Genomic DNA, 22,262 nt, shown 5'->3' with positions numbered 1-22,262 from the left:
TTCATCTGTCAAAATTATTTGATGCATGACACTTCATCCAAAAAATGAGAACTTAGAGTCTCAAAACTTCTCAAATATGAGATCGTAAGGAACATTCTCCGCAATGAAAGAGTAACGATGACTAACTTTAAAATTATCAGTATCTTGTCAACGCAAAATATCACATAAAGAAGGATTCATCCTTTTACGCCCCACCAAGTTCAATACTCTATCATGTGAAGCTAATTCTTCAGCATTTAGTCTATTTTTTTTATATCTGACTCTTTTGTAAAACCATTAAAACTCATGTTAAACATATCTTTAACTGTAGCATCTCTACATATAGCAATCGAGGCAAAGACCAGGTACGATGAGGAAAAACTTCTAACACTACACCATTCGTCATCCTAAAAACTAATCGAAGAGGCATCGTCAACCAAAAATCTGCATTGTCCACGAAAAGACTTTCACATTAATGAGATGCCACTCAAAATATTGCATCCCACTACCCGACTAATAGGTTTGGTGAACTATCCAGACCAATCCTGCCCATATTTGCATCTGATCATAGTAGCCCATAAAGAGGTAGGCTCCGAGGAGTATTTACTACATCATTTCGATAAAAGAGCTTTTTTAAACGAAGTTAAATCTCGTATACCCAAGTCCCTTTAATATCTCGGCTAAAAAAGTACAAAATTACCTGGGTTAAAATAATGGATTTGTTTTGTTCTCCTAAATCTAATTTAAAAAATTTATGTTTTGTGAAATTTAAATCCATAACTAAAACAACAAAATTTAGATATTTTAATTTTTTTTTTTTAGTAAATGAGCTCAGATTGACTTTAGACAATTCTTAATAATGACTTTGTGAATGAATGAACTCTCCTGTCTATACCTGTCTACAATGGTAGAAAGTTTTTCCAATTCTTCTCTATTCAAATAATCTAAATATAAAATTATTTATTTGCTATATGAATTAAATACTTTAGAATATTTGTAAAGTTCCATTAAATTTGGCAATTATTTAGATGTCATAGGGTTGTAATATAGAATAAATAGGCTAAAAAAACTATTTGATTAATCAAATTAAAGCTATAATAAATATGGATCAAAGTTTAACACAATTTATTCGTTATTATTTTTGTATAGATTCTATAGGGTTTTATTTAGAAAAACCTTTATTTAATAAAAAAATATAGGTTATTTGAAATTTATTTAAAATAAATTATTATTTTTTTGTATTTAAAATTTAATAAAAATAAAATAAACTCTTTTTATTATTTTTATTAATAAATTAAGTAATTTAATAATTAGAATGACAAAAATCTGTTATATAGAGATATTTTTTTTTAAATTAAAAAAACTAAAATAATTCAAATAGCCTAAAATCAAGCGGCTCCTAAATTTGTGTTTATCTAATTATTTGTTGTTTTCTTAACTCTTATATTTTTTAATTAATTAATAGTAACAAACATTCAAATAAATATATCAATAATAACAACTAAATCTATCTTTTAAAAAAACAAGAATAAATAATTTTCATATCTTTGTGGCTGTAATTCAGGGGAATTGTTATTTTCCAGGTCTTCTTAATGGAATGATAACTTGGATTTACAGAAGTTCAGTGTTCAGAGAGAAGGAGGAGGAACCGCCATGGCTTATCAAGCTTTGCGCAACAATGGCGGCCGTGTCGGTGCATCATCAACGTTCAAGCTATTTGCATCCGCCATTACAGTTTCTATATTACTCTTCTTTACTATCTGTATCTCAACCACTTCATCGGCTAATCCTTCCGACTTCGATAAGGTAAGTAATATAGATAGATATGCTTTCTTAGTATTTGATTCTTTTATCTTATTTATTATTCTACCGGTGTTAGGGTTTATCTACTTCGTATGGAGTTGGTTCCATCGGGAGGAGTATGCTTGCGGTTAAATCAGATCCTTTAAAGCCTAAGATAGATCAGATCAGAAAACAAGCGGAAGATCATAGATCTCAAGTTCAATCCTATGCTTCTTATGCGCGAAAACTCAAGCTCGAGAACTCGAAACTCGTGAGAGTTTTTGCTGAACTCTCTCGTAGTTACACGGATCTGATATCAAAACCTAATCATCGTTCTTTATTTGCATCCGATGTGAACTCGATTGATGAGTCCGCACTTCGTCAGTTCGAAAAGGATGTCAAGGAACGGATCAAGGTCACGCGTCAAATTGTTGCGGAAGCGAAGGAGTCGTTTGATAATCAACTCAAGATCCAGAAGCTGAAGGACACTATATTCGCTGTAAACGAGCAATTGACGAAGTCTAAGAAGCAAGGTGCGTTCTCAAGTTTAATTGCGGCGAAATCAATTCCGAAGAGTTTGCATTGTATCGCGATGAGGTTAATGGAGGAACGAATTGCGAATCCGGAGAAATACTCCGACGAGGGGAAACCATTAGCAGCAGAATTAGAGGATCCAACGCTTTATCACTATGCTATATTCTCTGATAATGTGGTTGCTGCTTCAGTTGTGGTGAATTCAGCTGTGAAGAACCAGAAAGATCCATCCAAACACGTGTTTCATGTGGTAACAGATAAGATGAATCTAGGCGCGATGCAGGTTATGTTCAAGATGAAGGATTACAATGGCGCACACATTGAAGTGAAAGCGGTAGAAGATTACAAGTTCTTGAATTCATCTTATGTCCCTGTTCTTCGTCAACTTGAATCAGCTAACCTGCAGAAATTCTACTTTGAGAATAATATGGCAAATGCAACAAAAGACACCAACAATATGAAATTCAGGAACCCTAAGTATTTATCAATGTTGAATCATCTTAGATTCTATTTACCAGAGATGTATCCAAAGTTGCACAGAGTGTTGTTTCTTGACGACGACATTGTTGTTCAGAGAGATCTAACTGGATTATGGAATATCGATATGGATGGAAAGGTGAACGGTGCAGTTGAGACATGCTTTGGTTCATTCCATCGATATGCACAGTACATGAATTTCTCGCATCCTCTGATAAAGGAGAAGTTTAACCCGAAAACATGTGGATGGGCATACGGTATGAACTTCTTCGATTTGGATGCTTGGAGGAAGGAGAAGTCCACTGAACAATATCATTACTGGCAGAATCTGGTTAGGTTTTATTTATTTGTTTTCCATAATGTTTCTTCTTTGATTGATTGATTAATTGATTGCGTTTTGAATGATGAACTGCAGAATGAGAATCGAACCCTGTGGAAACTAGGGACATTACCACCTGGTTTGATAACGTTTTATTCAACAACTAAGCCATTGGATAAATCGTGGCATGTTTTGGGTCTCGGTTACAATCCAAGCATAAGCATGGAGGAAATTGAAAACGCTGCGGTTGTGCACTTCAATGGGAATATGAAACCATGGCTCGATATCGGCATGAACCAATTTAAGCCACTATGGACCAAGTATGTTGATTATACAAACGAATACATTCAAGCCTGCAATTTTGGTGTATGACTACAGGAGGAGGATTCAATATGTTTTCGGTTTTGTTTTCATTTAGTTTTTTTCATTTCGTAATAGATTTTATTATTGCCTCTAGATTACTCTATTTGTTCATATTCTATTACACTATTATATTCAGTTCAAGTGAATTATTTTGTGTTAAAACTTATAAAAATAAAAAGTTGCAAGAATTCCCACTAGTTTTGTTTTTCTTTTCTGAAAACTTCAGTTGATGAAGAGTCAATTGAATTCCCACTAGTATCAAATGTTATCTTTTCAAATAATTTAACAAATTAGATGCACACTCCAAATATATTAAATTAATTTATTTAAAATTATTATTATATTTGTATATTTATATTTCATTAGTTTTTTATGTTAAGCATCGAAATTAATGGGTAACAACTATCCATTAAGAGTTATTGTAATTCAGTCGAGATTTGGTAGCAACTATCCATTAAGAGTTAAATTTGTAATTATACATTTTTTGCAAGAGCAGAGTATAAACCTCACTCATATCCTCAATTTGACCAAAATCTAATATGTCGCACCCATTTACGAGTTCAAACAATGAGAGAAGATTTTAAGGATAAATTGTTGAGAAATGTGATATTATAGAGATAACAATGATGCAAGCTAAAAAATCCATAATAATCATCATTCAATATGCGTGCTACACTTATTAATTACTACCACTCAACTCATATTAACAATTAGAAAAAGTGATGAGACACATTAAAAAGTTTAAATTATATATAATCCTCACCCGAAAACAATTTGAGTTGATGAATTTTCACCAAAAAAGTTGTTTGAAAATAGAGAATATATGTGATGTAATAACATCTTATCAAATTTCCATCTCTATATTCCACATTAAGTCCACACATTACTCAATCTCGTGGACATTTCTTGTTACTAACAAAAATAATTTTGGTATGGTCAAGAACTTGTTTTTCGTGTTTATCGAGCACTTGCTCTTACACGTTTATGCAAAATAAGTTTCTTGATATTTTGGCACAATGACATAATATAAGTGGCACGACGATGACACAACCTATTATATCTATCCCGTTCGGTTTCGAAAAATCTTTGTGGGACATCGTTATACCATATTCTTTTAAACAATTTATTTTATATAAAATAATTTAACAGATTTTTTAATATTATATTAGTATATTGAAAATTTATATTATTAAAAAAATAAATTTAAAATTATTATAAAATATAAAAAATAAAAATATATATTAATAATATTATATATTTAATTATGTTTATTAATTTGAAAAACAAAAATATTATCAAAAACAAAAACAGATCTTTTATCAACTAACTTAATATAAAATTGAGTATCCTAGTGCTAATTAAATTATTTGCATATTTAAAAATAACCTCAAATATAAAAAAAGTCCGATAATAATATTTGATAAGAAAAAACAAATTCATATAATTTATTTTCAAGGTCCATAGATATTTATTCCATCAAAAGAAAAGCGCGGGATTTCAAAACTTTTCAGACTATTTATTGTTCTCGGCGATGAAGAAATCAGCGACGGCTTGCATAACCTCAACGAGCGTTTGAATGTTAACGAAAGAAGCATTGGCGGCAAATTCTTCTTTAATTTCATACTCAATCGTAGATCTGATGATACACGACGGCGGCGAATCATCTTCCTTCTCGATTACCTCAAATCGCACACGGAACAGATCGAAACCTAAATCCAGGTAACCTCCTTCAACTACCTCCGTTTCCTTAACTCTCTTCTCGTGATCGATCTTAGTAAATTTCTCTGTATACGAGTTGAATCCAAATGCTCCTCCTGTTTAGAGATCGTTAGATTAGTAATCGATCTATTATGATTCATGATTGAGAAACGGAAATCAGATTAAACCTGGAGGAAATATGATTTTGATTAAGGTTCCGACTCCTCCGTCTCCTTCAATCTCGAGTCTATCTGCGAGATTACGGAGTTTTTCTTCGATGATTTTCGCGAGCATCAGGGAGCTGTAAACCTCCCATGCTTGGCTTGCTGGAACGCTCATTTCTATCTGTTCTGAAACCGATCCAATCATTTTCTTTTTCTATTGAGATATAGCAGATCGATCGATCGATTGATTTATATAGATCCATAACATACTAGGCTAATCATAGTAGTAAAGAAGATGACAAAGGAACCGCAAAATCAGATTCAGATATCGGAAATAATCTTGCAGAAAAGATGCCTGACTAAATGCTCGTTACCGAGGAATAGGATGGGATTATATTATTATTCAATGAATCAAATTGTCATTACATAATCCAAGTTTTCTGATCTAGAGTTTCAAATAATTACAGTAAAGTAAGATCTCTAGATAGGGCTCTTGATGCCAATGAAGATACAATGCTTCTTGAAGAACAAGAGCTTCATCAAGCAATGAATCTAAAACTTGCATCTACTATTTTTCTTTTTTAAATTACACATTTTTTTTAAACATGATTCATGTGTTCTTATTTAAATAGGATCATATTCATGACAAACATAAGAATAAAGATGTGAATTATAATCTAATCCTCCACATCACCGTCTTATCAATTAACAGTGGAGCGAAGGTTGTTCCTCCATCGGTAAGGCTAGCGGCATTAGTGCATCTTTTTCGTTAGGGTTTCGGCACCAGAAAGATTGCCTCCACTTAGAATAAATCTCTACTTTTTCTTACTCCGGACTTGGGAATGAAAATACTATTTCATTCTTACTATGGTTCTACAACCTTCAAGATAGAAGATAGAATATTTTATAGACGATAGAACTTGTATATTTATAATTCACTCAAAACTTGATATATCATTCAAATCAAGTTTATTGTCAATATTCTTTTTTGTTCTTGTCATTTCTAAAAAAAATAAAATAAATGTATAATTTTAATAAAATATTTTTTTGTTTCTCATATTTTAGTTTTATTTTTTAATAATAATATTAATTTATTATTTATTAAATTATATACTAATTAATTATTTTATTAAAAATATAATATATATGTGACATAAATTTTGTATCTTGAACAAGGAAGAGAAATCATAGAAAAGTTAGGCCGGCCCAGCAAAAGGCCCAGTCTCCCCATAAAATCAATATTTAAAAAGATTAATTTTATTTTTGTTATCTTCTCTTAAAATTTTGCTAAATTTAAGAATATGATTTTAAGTAATTATTAAATAAATAAAATTTTATAATTTTAAATTTACAATAATAATATTTTATAAATATTTTAATTTTATATAATTTTACATTTTAATTAAATAAATTTATATTTCTAAATTAAAAAACATTATTGTTTATTCAAATTAATAAATTAATATATTTAAATTTATAATTATAACTTATTTTATATAATATAATTTAGTTATTAATAATTTTATATATTATTTTAAATTATTAATGTATAAAATATTTAATTATTTATATATATAATAATATATAACTAATATTTTTAAATAAACTATTACAATTTTAAGGAATCTTCCGATTTACGAATTTATAATGTGAATAATTTCGTTACCATCTTTACAAGATAGTTTGTAACGAATTTTACAGCATAATAAATTCCCAGACGTTAGGACAAGATTTGTGTCATAGTTCTCATCATTTATAAATTTGTTTTTTTAAGGAAACTGATTGAGGATGATGTATTATCTCTTTAGCTAAAAATAAATTGTATGAAAGACAGCTCATAATTAAAAAAAATTACAATGTTATTTAATCAAAACTCCAAAATAAAATGAAAAGTCCAAAAACAAACGACTTTTTTATTTCATGGTTAAAATTGTAATGTTTATTTATTATACTTCAAATCTTATTAAAGATCTTTATAAGAATTTTTAATATATTAAAAGTTCTTTAAATAAAACTATTTAAACCAGCACTTTATGCATTTCCAAAATTAACTGTTTCGTTTAACTCGTTTAGTTTAAATTGAATTATTCAATATTGAAACAATATTTTATTTTGTGAAATTGTAATATAATTTTTTTTTTTGAATATAATGTAATCTAGAAGAATCAATTTAAAAAGTATCTTTCACCATTAATAAAGAAAAAAAGAATGATATACAACAAATGAGAAATTTGATGAAATGACTCCATAATAGGTGTAATTCCAAAAAAAGGTTTATGCCTTATAAAGTTGGCAAAAATGGTCTTTTTGTCATGCGAAAAGTCTGAAATACTCCTCGCGCGCCTGATTTGCCGCTCATTTACGAGAAATGCCATTCACGCATTTTTATCTAAAATGCGTGAGTTGATTAACGCGTTTTAGATGAAAATGCGTGAATTACACTTCTCGGTTTTCAATTTACAAGAAGTGTCATTCACGCATTTCATCTAAAAAACGTTAATCAATTCACGCATTTTAGATGAAACGCGTGAATGATACTTCTCGTCTTTCATTGTATATATAACTTTTTTGCCCTAATTTTCTAAAAACTATTTCCTCCTCTCGCCTCTCGACGAGTCTACTCTTCAACCCCCGAAACCCTCTCCCTCCCTCTCCCTCCCACTCCCTTTGGCACGACGCTCCGTTCGTTCAAGATTAGGAGCTGGCACGACTGCCACCACAACCGGGTTGCTCCGTTCGTTCAACAAAATGGTACGTACAATAAAATCCTAGTTAGGAAATAACAAACCTTAAACCCTAGTTCTTCAATAAAATGGTCGTTATGTTGAATTGAAATGTTCATATTTATGTTTTTTCACAAAACCCTAGTTAAGATAATGTGATGAAATCGTTCGTATTTAATAACACTGTTATAACCTTATGTCCCAATCAATTATCTTGTGAAGATAATGTACTATTCTCTATTGACCATGTCCATATTATCTAGTTTTGAATGTAATGACCATGATATTATTTTTTGACGCAGTTGTTGATAGTGCAATTTGCTCGCACTTGTGGTGCAAGGGTGTCTATGAAGTGGAGAGATGATGTTACTCATCTTATAGCTTACACTGATGTTAATGGTGCATGCGGCCGAACTCTAAAACTAATGAAGGCAATATTGAACGGGAGATGGGTCATTACAATTGATTGTGAGTCTCTCTTAACACGATTTGTTTCATACATATGTTCTGTTAAATTAAAATTGTTTTTGTGCAGGGATAAAAACTTCAATGAAAGCCAAAAACTATGTTAATGAGGAACTGTATGAGGTTAAGCAAGATAATCTTGTGGCACAAGGTGGTCCAAGAGCTGGGAGACTTCGAAACAATGTAAGTTTGGTCTGATTCCTCATCTGTGTACCTTCATTATCTTGCTTGATAACTGAAACTGTTTTGTTTGTTTGTTTTTCAGCTTTTGAAACTGTCCGACAGTTACATTTTTATTTTTGTAGGGAATTTTTTCCCACCTTACAAACAGGATCTCACAGAGTTAATAATTGTTGGAGGAGGTAGCACTAAAGAAATGGATAATCCATTTACTGAGCCAATGGACGAAAAAACTATAATAGTATATTTGGAGATAGATAACAAGAATCGACCAATGAAAAATGATTATGATGTTTTTCCCGACAATTGGCTATTTGAGACAGTGGCTGTTGTATCATCAATATTGGATGAACATGTTGTTTCTCACACAAGGTTGCTTGAATCTATTGCTGCTTGTGATTTGCAGCATATGCTTACTTAATTTCTCCTTGTTTAGACTTTTGTTAACAATATTGAATATTATGGTTTATCATCATTATTTATGTAAAACTGAATATTCTTCTATTTAAGGTTTGTTGATTTATTACAATAAGCCTTAGTTATTGTCATATGCGTTAGTGGATGTAATGTAAGGGTTATTACATGTGTTGGTTTTCTTGTAATTTAGGTGAGTTAATCGATTTGATGATACACCATACTACAACATAACTCACGTATGTTGTAATATGCGTGAATTATGTTGTAGTATGGTGTATCATAACTCATGCATATTAAGAAAAATCTAACACACGCATATTGTGTATCATCAACTCTTGCGGTTTACAACAAAACTCACGAATATTAAATATATTACAATATTCGTGAGTTGATTAATGTGTTTAGATGAAACACGTGAATGAAACTTCTCGTTTTTCAATTTACGAGAAGTGTAATTCACGCATTTTATCTAAAACGCGTTAATCAACTCACGCATTTTAGATTAAATGCGTGAATGATACTTCTCGTCTTTTATCGTATATATAACTTTTTTGCCCTAATTTAAAACAAAACTCCGATTCACGATTCACGAATTTCCTTTTCTCTCACTTTCTCCACCCCGACTCGACTCTCAAACCCTACTCCCCTGAAGACCACTATCACGACTACGAGCAGCAGCTAACGACGACGACGACGACGACCTCTCCGTTTGAATTCGTGACCCACTACTCTTCGTTCTCAAAAATGAGTATGTTTATTTTATGTTTTTTTGTGATTATGAACACTAGGTTGTATTCGATAACTCCTGAATGAATGTGAATCAATACTATGTTATACTAGATTTTATCTGTATTTTAGGTTGTCACTCACTCACGCGTATTGTTTCCCACTCACGAGAAATACTCACTGAAGAGGAGTTTACTGGTATGTTTCATGGAGATACAATGTGATAAAAATTGTCCACAAGTTTGTTTCAATGGACCTATTGGATAGGGGTCTCCTATCCCATTAAATTCATTGAAGCAAACTTATGGAAAAGTTGTTGAATTGGATTTCCTGAAACTCTACCAGCAAACTCCTCCTCGGTTATGGTTCACACCATCTTTCAAAAGCAACAAACGAAGTAATACTTGTAATGTTGTTGAACTGTTTTCAATTGCAGCTCAAGTACTCATTTACTTTGATGGATAATGGAAAACTACGAATGATGTTACTCATTTTTCTGCAAAGTCAAACAGCGATATGATTGTTCCCCAAAATTCTACTTATGCCCAATTAGTTGATCTAATTTATTCTGCTACCGATGTTGACAAATCTAGATATGATTTATTGCTTCAAGCCAAATATAATGCTCCTGACATGAATGTCAAATTTTCTTATATAACTGATATAAAAAAAGATGTGGATGTGGAGTTCTTTTTACATGAAGCAGTTTTAGTCCACAACCACACTCCATTGTGTGTATCCTTAGTAGAGAAGTCACTACACCCAATAAACTCAACTCAAGAAAGTGTAGTGGTTCCAGAAATTGATGATCCTGACGTATTCTCGAACCAACGTGGGGTTTTCTTTAAAACTGAAAATGACATTGAAGATGAACCATGTTTGCGTCTGAATGAGGCAGATGATGATTGGATTCTTATTACCCAACCTAGTAGTTCTCATTGGGTTCCTAGTACCAATCCAAAAAGTTCTTGGGTTCCTATTACACAACCAAACAATATTGTTGCTCGTACCCAACCAAGCTGCAATGATTGGGTTGCTAGTAACATACCAAGTAGTGAAAATCCTATACATTATGCATTAATTTGCGAAATCGGATTGGAAGTCAGTTCGTTGTTTGAGAATAACCTCAAATTTATCATCATTCAACATATGCTCAATACACACATTCATCTTATCCAAATCTTTCTCATTCACCTCAAAATCTTCCTCATCCTTGTCTTCCTCATTCTCCTTCTTTTTCTCTGTTAAATCTTTCTCATTAAATCTTCTCCTTCTTTGTTCCTCCCTTAGTGTGTCAAACTCTTGTTGTAGTTGGTTTAACATCTCTTTAATGAGATTTATTTTAGTTATCATTTCAGTTTTGAATTCATTTAACTCCTTCGTAAGTTCATCCAATCTACATCTATTCTGGGTAGTTGTTGTTGTTGGAGTTGTGGGAGAGGATTCATCGTCTTTTCTACTCGTGACGCTCTCGACAGAATAAGAGCTGCTGATGCTGGTGCTGGGGGTAGGGTTGCGGGTTCTTATACTCGTGGAAGGTTTGGCTTTGGCGGGAGTAATTTGTCTTTTCTTCCTCATGCTAGGTTTATGAGGAACTACATCTTCAATATCTCAAAATTTCATTTTTCTGTAATCAAGATAAAAAAAAGACATCATAAACATTACCTCCCATATCTTCAAAGTCCTTCCCAGCATATAAGATCTTCTATTCTTCAGAAAATTCCATTTTCTTGACAATCTAGCCTTGCAGGGCAGTGTGAAGATCAGAGGCGGTGTTCTTCCTCTTGGATTTGTATAGTATTATCTTTGAGCAGACAGACTCTTGCGTTTGAAGCATCGTTTTACTTGCAAGATTGGGGACAAACGTTTGGATAACTTCATAGGTCCACACTTGTAAGGCTAGTGCGAACACATATACGGTATAAGAAACATCGACATCCTTGTCTTTGTTCTTCTTCCCCATGGCTTTCTTCTTCTCCAGATATAGCAACCTGTAGCGATTAAGGTCCCTGGTCAAACCCTTTATGGTTGCTCTAAAGGACACCTTTCCCCATGGAAAATTGAGGAAGATGTCGATGTCATCGACCATACTGAGGAGTTTGATATTTATTATTCTCTTTGGGTCAATGGAAAAGAGATAATGGGAAACTAGGTATACCAACCCCAATTTCCATGCATCTTCCCTATCAGAGCAGGACACGAATTTTGAATGAAGATCTGTTGTTCTAACAAGTTGATTACTTTTAAAATATTTAACAACCAAATGTGGAGATTCTTCAACCTGATTGAAAATCATTTCCTCTGCAGATCAGTGACCAATGCAAACTCCTTCATCCCAAAGCACAGCTCTTCTCCATTCACAAGGAACTTCATCTCCATAGAATTTGAGCTAGACTTCCTGAGGAGCATTTGGTGTATAATCGTTCCTGAGAACCACAGTAACGGGTTCCTTTGAATAAGAATCTGAATTGGGTTTGCTCTACCCTTTCAGTTAAATTTATTGAAGCAAACTTGGTGGCAATTTTTTCCATATTGGTTTTCCATGATACCCTCCCAGCAAACTCAAGAATTATGGTGAACTCCATCTACAAAACAAGGAACAACATGAGAGTAAGCAAATCCATAAAATTATAATTACCTAAACTATTTCAAATAAGGTATAAGTTGCCCAATTTCATACTGAAACCAAAATAATGTTAAAACTAGTTGTCTTATTACTAATAGAATTAACCATTGAGAAATGCTTGCAAATTGACAGTTCTAAATACATAATATAACAACTCAAGTAACATCAAGGACGACGGATGGCTTACGGACGGACGAGGAACGATGATGTTGAACGAAGTTGGAATGGAAAATCGGCAATTGTAAAGACGAAGTTTGGGAAGTCGGGGTGGGAGAGCGTAGAAATGGATATTCGTGAATCGAGGGGGTTTTGTTTTGAATTAGGGCAAAAAAATTATATATACGATTAAAGACGAGAAGTATCATTCACGCGTTTCATCTAAAATGTGTGAATTGATTAACGCTTTTTAGATGAAATGCGTGAATGACACTTCTCGTAAATTGAAAAACGAGAAGTGTCATTCACGCATTTTTATCTAAAACGCGTTAATCAACTCACGCATTTTAGATGAAAATGCGTGAATGACATTTCTCATAAATGAGCGACAAATCAGGCGCGCGAGGGATATTTCAGACTTTTCGCAGGGTAAAAAGGTCATTTTTGCCAACTTTATGAGGCGTGAGCCTTTTTTGGAATTACACCTGTTATGAGGTCCATTTCATCAAATTTTCCCAACAATTCTTATAAAAGAAATATTTACTGATGACAATATTGTCGAATTTCATTTGAGTTTCATAAAGTAAAAAGATATTTATTTGTTTTCCATAATGTTTCTTGTTTGATTTATTAATTGATTGATTGCGTTTTGAATGATGAACTGCAGAATGAGAATCGAACCCTGTGGAAACTAGGGACATTACCACCTGGTTTGATAACGTTTTATTCAACAACTAAGCCATTGGATAAATCGTGGCATGTTTTGGGTCTCGGTTACAATCCAAGCATAAGCATGGAGGAAATTGAAAACGCTGCGGTTGTGCACTTCAATGGGAATATGAAACCATGGCTCGATATCGGCATGAACCAATTTAAGCCACTATGGACCAAGTATGTTGATTATACAAACGAATACATTCAAGCCTGCAATTTTGGTGTATGACTACAGGAGGATGATTCAATATGTTTGGTTTCGTTTGCATTTAGTTTTTTTCGTTTCTTAATAGATTTTATTATTGCCTCTAGATTACTCTATTTGTTCATATTCTATTACACTATTATATTCCGTTCAAGTGAATTATTTTGTGTTAAAACTTATAAAAATAAAAAGTTGCAAGAATTCCCACTAGTTTTGTTTTTCTTTTCTGAAAACTTCAGTTGATGAAGAGTCAATTGAATTCTCACTAGTGTCAAATATTATCTTTTCAAATAATTTAACAAATTAGATACACCCTCCTAATATATTAAATAAATTTATTTAAAATTATTATTATATTTATATATTTATAGTTCATTAGTTTTTTTAAAATAATTTTATACAAATTATAATTTTAAATTTTAAATAACTAATATGAATTATAATATATATAATTAAAATATTAGTGTTTATCAGTTGAACGAAAAATAGTTCGTTAACAGTTGAACGAAAAATAGTTCGTTAGTCAATAAACCGGTAAGCTAACCAAATAGTTTTTTTCCATATCCCTAATCACCTATCATTTTATCTTATATTGTATAATATTTTAACCATTATAAAACTAACCATATTTTGTGTGAATATTTATTTCTTACATTACAATTTATTTTATTTTTAAATTCTTAAATAGACTAACACTAGCATCGTTAAAGTGTCTTTCCATTTAAAATTCCAAATTAAGATATAATTATTTATACTTTTAGTTATATTGTGGTTATGCAACAAAATGTGCACAATCACTAATCTACTAAAATATATATTTATATACAAAGATTATTATTATATTTTTTTTTTGTAAATTTATAAAGTTAATTTCAGTTTAAATTTTAAGATTTTTTAATAAAACTCAAATTTAAAACATTTAACTAATCCATGCAACAATCAATTATTTAGCAAATAACACAAATATGGACTTTTGAAAAGAGATAATTAGGGATGACAAATTACAATGGGTACTATTATATTTATACTATTTTATATATTTAGAGTTTTTTTTTCTTGCATTTAACCCATAAATTATTCTCATGTCATGTTTTAATTTGAAATTTTTACTATTAAACTGTAATTTAATTTATTTTTTTAAATCTATTCATTTGTTTTCAAGAACTTTAAGAAAACATATACATTTGATTTAAAAATTTCTGTAAACGTTTTAAAAATGTTTATGTAACCTAATAATAGGTTTATTAACCTTGAAAAATACATGAGATGCTCTCAACGCTTATTTGTCATGTTCTTAAAGAAGCGTTGTCATGTTCTCAACGCTTCATTGTCATATTCTCTACGAAACGTTGTCATATCATTTTAATCTATTTTTTTTATATTAAACTGTAATTCAATTTTATTAAACTGAATTTTAATGTTGTATTAAAGTAGAATGTCATGTTTATGTAAGTAAAATAACAAACATGACATTCCAGTTTAATACAATGTGAAATCAAGTAAGTTTGTGTTACGTTTTGTTTTGAATGCATTCATTAATGTTTTTTTTTATCTTTGTAGCTGCTTGAGTTTGATGAAGACAAGAAATCTGAAGATGAGAACGATGACGCAACTGAAACCAACAAAAAGAAGAATGAGAAAGGCAGACACATTATAAACAACAATCGAAATCTTGCCATTACTGATAATGTTGTTTTAACAAAAACTCTTATTTAAAAGTGATATTTTTTATCTTTTTAAACTAAAATACCATGTTATATTAAACTAAATATATATATTGTAGATTTACATATAGATTTAATGAAACATATATATTTTCAATACAACGTTGTCATCTTCTAATATAAACTGAAATTTAATGTTTATTAAACTAAAATTCATGTTTTTTAAACTAAAATGTCATGTCATATAAAGTAAGCACTTTTTAATTACTATATTCTTTCTAACTTTATTTATCACTTCACACCTACATTTAATTTTAAAATTTTAGTATTAATAATAATCACATAATTTGTTTTAATTAGGTTTTGATAATTTGCTTCTCAATGTGCACCACCGTCTTCTATGTTTCCATGGCAATCGTAGGCTACCTCATGTTTGGAGGATACCTTGCCTCACAAGTAACTCTAAACCTTCCGACTAACCTCTTCAGTTCAAAAATTGCTATATATACAACTTTAGTGGGACCGATAACAAAGTACGCCTTAATTATCTGTCCCATAACCACGACAATTGAAGACTACGTGTTGCTTTTTTCTAGAAAGGTTTTTATAATCACTATTTTTTTAAGAACCGCTATATTACTCATCACCGTAGTGGTGGCGATGACGTTTCCTTATTTTGGATATCTAATGACGTTCTTGGGAGCATTTCTTGGGGTGGGACTTGCAATTTTGATTCCCTGCTTGTGTTATTTGAAGATCCACAAAAGCTTTATGAAATTTGGATTCGAAATTATGTTGATAGTGATCATTTTGACCGTGGGTGCATTTGTTTGTATTGCTGGTACTTATACTTCTATTAGAAATATTGTAAATCATATGTAGTGATCATCGTCAATTCATCATCCTAATCTAATCTAATCTAATAACTAATAAAATAATTCATGTAACCTCCTTATTTAATGAATAAAATTGTCATTACATAATCAAAGTTTTCTGGTTTAGAGTTACAAATAATTACAAGTAAAGTAAGATTTAAGTTGATCTGGAGTACCCTATCTAGATAGGGTTCTTGATACCAATAAATTAATTCGAGAAACACAAATAATTTTTTTTATATGAAATAAGTCTTAAAATAATGATGATATTATTTCATAAGAAAAGTTGATATAATTTATTTGGTCAAAACAAAACAAAATAAAAAGTAAAAGATGAAATGAGTTGATCGATCTAGTTATTTGGCGATGAGGAAATCAGCGGCGGCATTCATGACGACGACGAGCGTCTGGATACTAACGAAAGAGGCGTTGGCGGCAAACTCTTCTTTAATCTCATACTCAATGGTACATCTCGTGATGCACGACGACGGCGGCGACGGCGAAGCATCTTCCTTGTCGATCACCTCAAATCGCACGCGGAACAGATTGAAACCTAAATCCAGGTAACCTCCTTCCACTACTTCCGTCTCCTTCACTCTCTTCTCATGATCGATCTTAGTAAATTTCTCCGTATACGAATTGAATCCAACCGCTCCTCCTGTTGTTCATAGATAATAAACGAATAATATTATTATAGATCTGATTCATTCAGTAATTAATTGATTGATTGATTATTGACTGACCTGACGGAAATACGATCTTGATTAAGGTTCCGACTCCGCCATCTCCTTCGATCTCGAGTCTATCTATGAGACTTTTGAGTTTTTCTTCGGTGATCTTCGCTAGCTTAAGGGAGCTATAAACCTCCCATGCTTTGCTTGCTGAAACATTCACTTCCAACTCTTCTGAAACTGTTCCAATCATGTTTGAATATAGACTAATTACTTGGATGAAGAATTAATGTAGTGAGGTACTTACTAAGTGATCGCCATTGATGGATTTATATATAGATCAAAATGACCTAATTGGAATAACTAGTACTAAACAAGATGACAAAAGATACAGATGAAAGAAAATATTATTATTTCTTAATTAAAAGATTCCTGACTAAGTCCTGCCGATTTCAATTTGCTTACATAGTGCTAGCTGTTAATTATTTTTATTTTTATTATTGGGTTTCAAATTTATATAATAATATAAATTTCATAGGTAAAATCTGGGCGGGAATACAATTATCATTTATTAACCAGACAATTCGGATTGATTCCTATCTGGGTTTACAAGATTTTAAAATTTGCTGTGTTAAATTGATGAATAATTATTATTTTTGATTATATTGTTTAATAAATCACTTATTGTTATTGATGAACCAAATAATTATAGTTGGTTGAAGGAACTTTAAACAAACAAAAAAAACATTGTGAAACTTCATTTTAAAATTTTAAGCATCTTACTTAAGTTTTATCATTTTAAAAGTTAATAAACATCATAATTTAAAATTGAGCGTTTCATTAATTATGCCTTTTCTAAAATGTATAGACGACAAGGCCTGCTTTCCGGGTTTCTTTAATCTAATAGCTTTGGACCACAAATAACTTATTCTTGTTTGTTTTGATGTCCTTTACAAATAAATTAACCATTTAATTTTACTTTTTTGAATTTCATTGTTCAACTTATTAAAGAAATATTATTTTAATTAAAATAAATATATTTAATATTAAGTATATTTAATCTTTTTCTTAAAGATTTTGTACATTTACTCTTAATCTTGGTCTTAATAATGTGATTTTGGAATTCAATTAGTGTCTCCTTATCAAATATGGAACAATGAATAACATATATTAACATAGTTATAATTTAAAATTTACCTGGGCTAAAAAGTTTTTATAAAATCTAACACGGGTTAGAATGATAATAATATTAAACAAACAAGCAAAATATACATAATTTACTATCGCTAATTCTTTTTAGCGACGAAAAATTATTAATAATGACAATCAGTTATTAATAGACACAAGTTTGAATTCTAGAGATGATATCCAAAACAAAATTAGACTACATACCAAACTTTTACAAAAAAATAAAATACAAGAGATTCTTTTTTTTCACTACATTTTGAGTCAATACATATCTATTTAAACAAAATAAGGTTCTCAAATACATCTAAACAAAATAAGGTCTCAAGAAGCAAAGGGGCGAAAAGGAGAAGGAATGAGGGTTATATGCCGGCTTAATGGATGGTAGATGTCAACACCACCGGCATGCTCAACAAATTGTGCGGGAGGAAATGAGTTGTCATGGCATGCGCAAGCTATGCTAATCTCGGTGTTGGTGTACTTGTACAAGAATCCACTAATCGTGCCCGTTTCCTATAGTTGATACACATGGAATTCAGGAGGTCTGAAATTCATGTTTCGAGGTTCTTCTAATGGTGTGTTCTTAGTGGGTGATGGTTTATGATTATCGGTGTCCTTATCTTTATTGTGGTGGCGATGGCTGCATGGTGGTGAACCGTTCGTTTTTTGATTATTAATAACTTCACTTGAAGTTAGGTCGCTATGAATACCAATTGGGTCTATCCCACTTTCTTCAATATTACTCTTGCTACCATCTGAATTGGCAAACGATCAGAATCAATTATTCAATTGGGATAATTTTTACACATGTGATGTTGGGGGTATGGGTCCTTGTAGAAGAAATAGGTGTTTTAGAAACTTCAAAGTCTCTAGTTTTAGAGGTACATAATTATTATAGATATATATGGTTGAAAATTACATTTTGGAGGGAGGCTAATACTAACATTGTCAATAATGTTTTCAACAAAAATATTTTTCTTAAGGTCCTGTTTGACTGCATTTATAACATTTACTCATGTTTCTTTTATCTTAACTTTCATTTAAAAGTTTCAAAATTTATACATCTTATTTTATCGCATTCATAAGATTATTTGAAATTAATGAAAATTATTTTCTCCAGTTTTTAAACTATTCAATTATTTTCCTCATCATTTGGATCATTTATACATATAGGATGCATGTTTGCTTTTACATTTATTTTGATGATACATGTTATATTTACTTTCACCTTTTCACTCTTGATGATGCATGTTTGCTTTTATATTTTTACTACTTAGAATTATATTTTCTTCACCATGAATCCTTAGACTAAGGCATCGGCTAAACTTCTTAAAAGATAAGATGTGTAAAATAAATTTAAAAAAATGACTCGGACATACTATTAGAGACATTCGACAGGTACGTTGAGACATAACCAAATATCCTGCTAAATCTGTTATTCATTAACAGATTGTTTCTTTCTTTTAACAAAATATTGTTTTGTTCAAAACCTGGGTGGTCATACCACTGGTTTTAACCAAAAAAGAAGTGTAGAATAATATGCAAATACAATGAGAAACAAGTACCAGTACTCGTCCACATAGTAAGGCCTTTGGTTGGTTCTCCACTTCGTCGATAGTTGGTTTCATTTGCTCTTGCGCTTAGCCTCCTTCTTCGCTGCACATTAGAGTTTCAATACAAAACAATGATCACATTATGAAATGATCAAAACAATTAAATACCTAATCTCCTTTTAGCTTCAGATTGTGCAAAGAACTCTCTCCATTCATCTGTCAATACAAATACTGGATCATCTTCTTCTTCTTCTTCATACTCCACTTCTTCTTCTTCTTCAACTTCTTGTTCCACTGTCAAGTTATCTTTCTCTCCATTAATAAACCTATCAGTATCAGACACCCCACTTCATATTTGAGTTTGAACTAGCAACTACAAGTTGATTTTCAATGAAAAATAGATACTTCCATTCAATCACAAACAGATAAGGACTATTCCTCTTCTTTGATTGATTGATCTATTTACAGCTTCATTAGCCTGCTACAAATTGTAACCTAATAAGGAATCTTAATTTCTCATCTCAATCAAGAACAGAGTCTTGGGATATAACTGAAGTTGAAATTTTGAACTAAAAGTATGAAAATATCATCATCAAACAATACAAATAATCTCAATTTCACACCATAGCCTTAAACCCAAAACCCCCAAATTAGATTTGATAAATGTATTTAAAACTTCGAATTTATCATCATCAAACAAAACCTAAAACTTAATACAGAGCTGAATCGAAATGTAGAACATAAAGACTTACAATAGAGAATTAGACGGATGTGTGTCTTGGATCCGAGAGGTTTGAGAATTGAACGGTACAGAGCACGAGTCGGCAGTGAGGGATTCAGGACGGACGATGTTTGGTTGAAGAAGACGGCTATGAAATGGACAGTTAGGTGAGAAATGGATGTGGAAATGGTGGTGAGGATGATGATGATGATGATGGTGGTGGTGATGGAGTTGATTCGGCGAGGACGATGATTGAGCTTTGCTTCTGCAACTTTGAGAGGAATCCATGGCGACAAATATGCCCTAACTAAACTAGGGTTTATCTCCTTCTTTATTGTTTTTGACACCTAAATTAATAATAATATATAATTTATAAACTAAAAACTAAAAACTCTCATAATTAACTAATCAAAATATTTACATAAATGAGAACTTATCTATTAAGTGAATTGAGATTTTAGTTCTCATATTTTCTCTTAGCTGTGTCAAAGTTTATATAAATAATATTTATAAATAAATAAATGATTAAAATTATATATATATATATATAATAAAAAAAATTATAACGGTTATTTTAAATTAATTATATTATAAATAATTTGATATATTAATAAAAAAAATTAAAAATTTTAAAGGTTTTCATTGATTAAAAATATTTTATTTAAATTTATAAAGGATTTTAATCATTATAAATAAATTATATAATATTAGAATTATTATGTTATTAAAATTATTAAATTAAAATATTAAATATTACTAAAATTATTATTTTATATTTGTAACCTATCAGTATCATTCTCTTCTCTCAATTTTAAAATATTTTTAATAATCATTAAATTAGTTAATTCATTACCTAAATACATAATTTTATTTTTATTAAATTAATAAAATTAAATAAAAATAATAATAATAATTTTAATAATTTATTTTAATTAAATTTCAAATTTTGTTTTTTTATCATTTTTTTAAAAAACCTATAAAAAAAAACCCTATAGGCGGATTAATTAATAAATCCGTTCCCTTATTTACAATTATTCGATCATCTTATTTTTAATGTATTCCATAATAAAGCATATAATGGGATATATTTGCTTTTCTGCCTGAAAAAAAAAACATTTTCAAGTTAAGGTTAGTATCTAAGGCCTTGTTCGGTTCTGGGTTTTTTTAAAAACTAAGAGAGAGAAAATTTAGATGATAGGTGATGATTTTGAGAAAGTAATGATTATTTTTGGTAAAAAGACTTAAAGGGTATTGATATTTATAAATAAAATATAAAATAATAATTTAAAATAGAGGGTATTTTTGTATTTTGGTTAATGATACGAGTGATGTGATGGATGAGAAGTGATTGATTGGAAAATGGATTTTGTGTGGGTTTTTTAAATAACCTAAAGAGAACAAGGCCTAAGAATTGTATGAATCTTACATTAGATAACTTGTTTTGCAAGGCACAAGCTAAGAACATGAAACAAAACCACAACAATAGTTTCTTTCTCGAAAACTATGGTTGGGAAGAAGGTCAAAGCATCTTTGATCTCTTTACATCATCCAATGATGTAGGAGTCCCTCGCGAGTCAATCGAGTTCTTGAATTCGAATTGTATACTTGCATACAATGGTGGTCTATTTTGTTTAAGCCAAACATATTACAAAGACGAGCCCTTCTTGATTTTCAACCCGGACACTAAGAACGACGAGCCGATAGAATGGGAACATTCTTCTCGCTGTCATGTCATAATCGAATGCGACTATATTAGAAACATTTTTTTTTCTTCTAATTTTGAATATGATGTCACATTTTTGTTGAGAAACGATCTAATCTAAACACGCGATAAAAGAAGATATAAAGATAAATTGTTAAAGAATAATAAAGAACACAAGATATAACGAGGTTCGGCCAACAATTCCTACATCCTCGGGGAGTCGTCCATTCTATTGATATTCCATGGAATAATGGTCCAAGTAACCCTAGGTTACAATGTCTCTATTTATAGGAGTACATCAAAAGCCAAAAGACTAAACTACTACTCCTAAGCCCAATAAAGGCTTAAAGCCCAATTACAATA

At 30.8% G+C, this 22,262-nt stretch overlaps 4 protein-coding genes across 5 annotated transcripts; 1 reads left to right on the top strand and 3 right to left on the bottom strand.

Annotated features, from left to right (window-relative positions):
* Positions 1-1,585: 1,585 nt before the first annotated feature.
* LOC124933861 (galacturonosyltransferase 8-like) lies at positions 1,586-13,680 on the top strand. Of its 2 annotated transcripts, none has more exons than XM_047474302.1 (3): positions 1,586-1,785; positions 1,859-3,133; positions 13,223-13,680. In XM_047474302.1, the coding sequence occupies exons 1-3, from the start codon at positions 1,633-1,635 to the stop codon at positions 13,241-13,243; spliced, it is 1,449 nt and encodes a 482-aa protein (XP_047330258.1). In that variant the 5' UTR covers positions 1,586-1,632; the 3' UTR covers positions 13,244-13,680. The 2 variants fall into 2 exon arrangements, with proteins under 2 accessions (XP_047330258.1, XP_047330257.1); XM_047474301.1 differs by lacking the exon at positions 13,223-13,680 and adding an exon at positions 3,188-3,651 and having other exon boundaries at positions 1,588-1,785; positions 1,859-3,103.
* LOC124933862 (norbelladine synthase-like) lies at positions 4,952-5,545 on the bottom strand. The gene is made up of 2 exons (XM_047474303.1): positions 5,341-5,545; positions 4,952-5,265 (listed from the first exon to the last, which is right to left on the bottom strand). Exons 1-2 carry the CDS (start codon positions 5,519-5,521, stop codon positions 4,967-4,969), a joined length of 480 nt encoding a protein of 159 aa, XP_047330259.1. The 5' UTR covers positions 5,522-5,545; the 3' UTR covers positions 4,952-4,966.
* Positions 13,681-16,397: 2,717 nt separating the features above from the next.
* On the bottom strand, positions 16,398-16,999 carry LOC124936615 (norbelladine synthase-like). Its single transcript, XM_047477128.1, has 2 exons — positions 16,811-16,999; positions 16,398-16,725 (listed from the first exon to the last, which is right to left on the bottom strand). The coding sequence occupies exons 1-2, from the start codon at positions 16,989-16,991 to the stop codon at positions 16,424-16,426; spliced, it is 483 nt and encodes a 160-aa protein (XP_047333084.1). The 5' UTR covers positions 16,992-16,999; the 3' UTR covers positions 16,398-16,423.
* A 2,329-nt stretch (positions 17,000-19,328) lies between these two features.
* LOC124936803 (SKI/DACH domain-containing protein 1-like) lies at positions 19,329-20,519 on the bottom strand. Its single transcript, XM_047477329.1, has 3 exons — positions 20,229-20,519; positions 19,645-19,802; positions 19,329-19,579 (listed from the first exon to the last, which is right to left on the bottom strand). Exons 1-3 carry the CDS (start codon positions 20,483-20,485, stop codon positions 19,548-19,550), a joined length of 447 nt encoding a protein of 148 aa, XP_047333285.1. The 5' UTR covers positions 20,486-20,519; the 3' UTR covers positions 19,329-19,547.
* Positions 20,520-22,262: the final 1,743 nt, after the last annotated feature.

The sequence above is a fragment of the Impatiens glandulifera genome, chromosome 4 (assembly GCF_907164915.1).
Source record: "Impatiens glandulifera chromosome 4, dImpGla2.1, whole genome shotgun sequence".
NCBI classification, from domain to species: domain Eukaryota; kingdom Viridiplantae; phylum Streptophyta; class Magnoliopsida; order Ericales; family Balsaminaceae; genus Impatiens; species Impatiens glandulifera.
Note: the sequence above shows the minus strand (reverse complement) of the source record. Positions and strands in the feature narration are given on the sequence as shown.

Bases quoted from the DNA above. Each gene is read 5' to 3' on its own strand.
- LOC124936615 (XM_047477128.1), bottom strand. From the start codon at position 16,991: ATGATTGGAACAGTTTCAGAAGAGTTGGAAGTGAATGTTTCAGCAAGC. The intron at 16,726-16,810 runs GTCAGTCAATAA...TATGAACAACAG, and splicing joins CAAGATCGTATTTCCGTCAG to GAGGAGCGGTTGGATTCAAT.
- LOC124933861 (XM_047474301.1), top strand. From the start codon at position 1,633: ATGGCTTATCAAGCTTTGCGCAACAATGGCGGCCGTGTCGGTGCATCA. The intron at 1,786-1,858 runs GTAAGTAATATA...TACCGGTGTTAG, and splicing joins ATCCTTCCGACTTCGATAAG to GGTTTATCTACTTCGTATGG. The intron at 3,104-3,187 runs GTTAGGTTTTAT...GATGAACTGCAG, and splicing joins ATCATTACTGGCAGAATCTG to AATGAGAATCGAACCCTGTG.
- LOC124936803 (XM_047477329.1), bottom strand. From the start codon at position 20,485: ATGGATTCCTCTCAAAGTTGCAGAAGCAAAGCTCAATCATCGTCCTCG. The intron at 19,803-20,228 runs GTAAGTCTTTAT...TGATACTGATAG, and splicing joins CATCCGTCTAATTCTCTATT to GTTTATTAATGGAGAGAAAG. The intron at 19,580-19,644 runs GTATTTAATTGT...TCTAATGTGCAG, and splicing joins TGAAGCTAAAAGGAGATTAG to CGAAGAAGGAGGCTAAGCGC.
- LOC124933862 (XM_047474303.1), bottom strand. From the start codon at position 5,521: ATGATTGGATCGGTTTCAGAACAGATAGAAATGAGCGTTCCAGCAAGC. The intron at 5,266-5,340 runs GTTTAATCTGAT...TCTAAACAGGAG, and splicing joins CAAAATCATATTTCCTCCAG to GAGCATTTGGATTCAACTCG.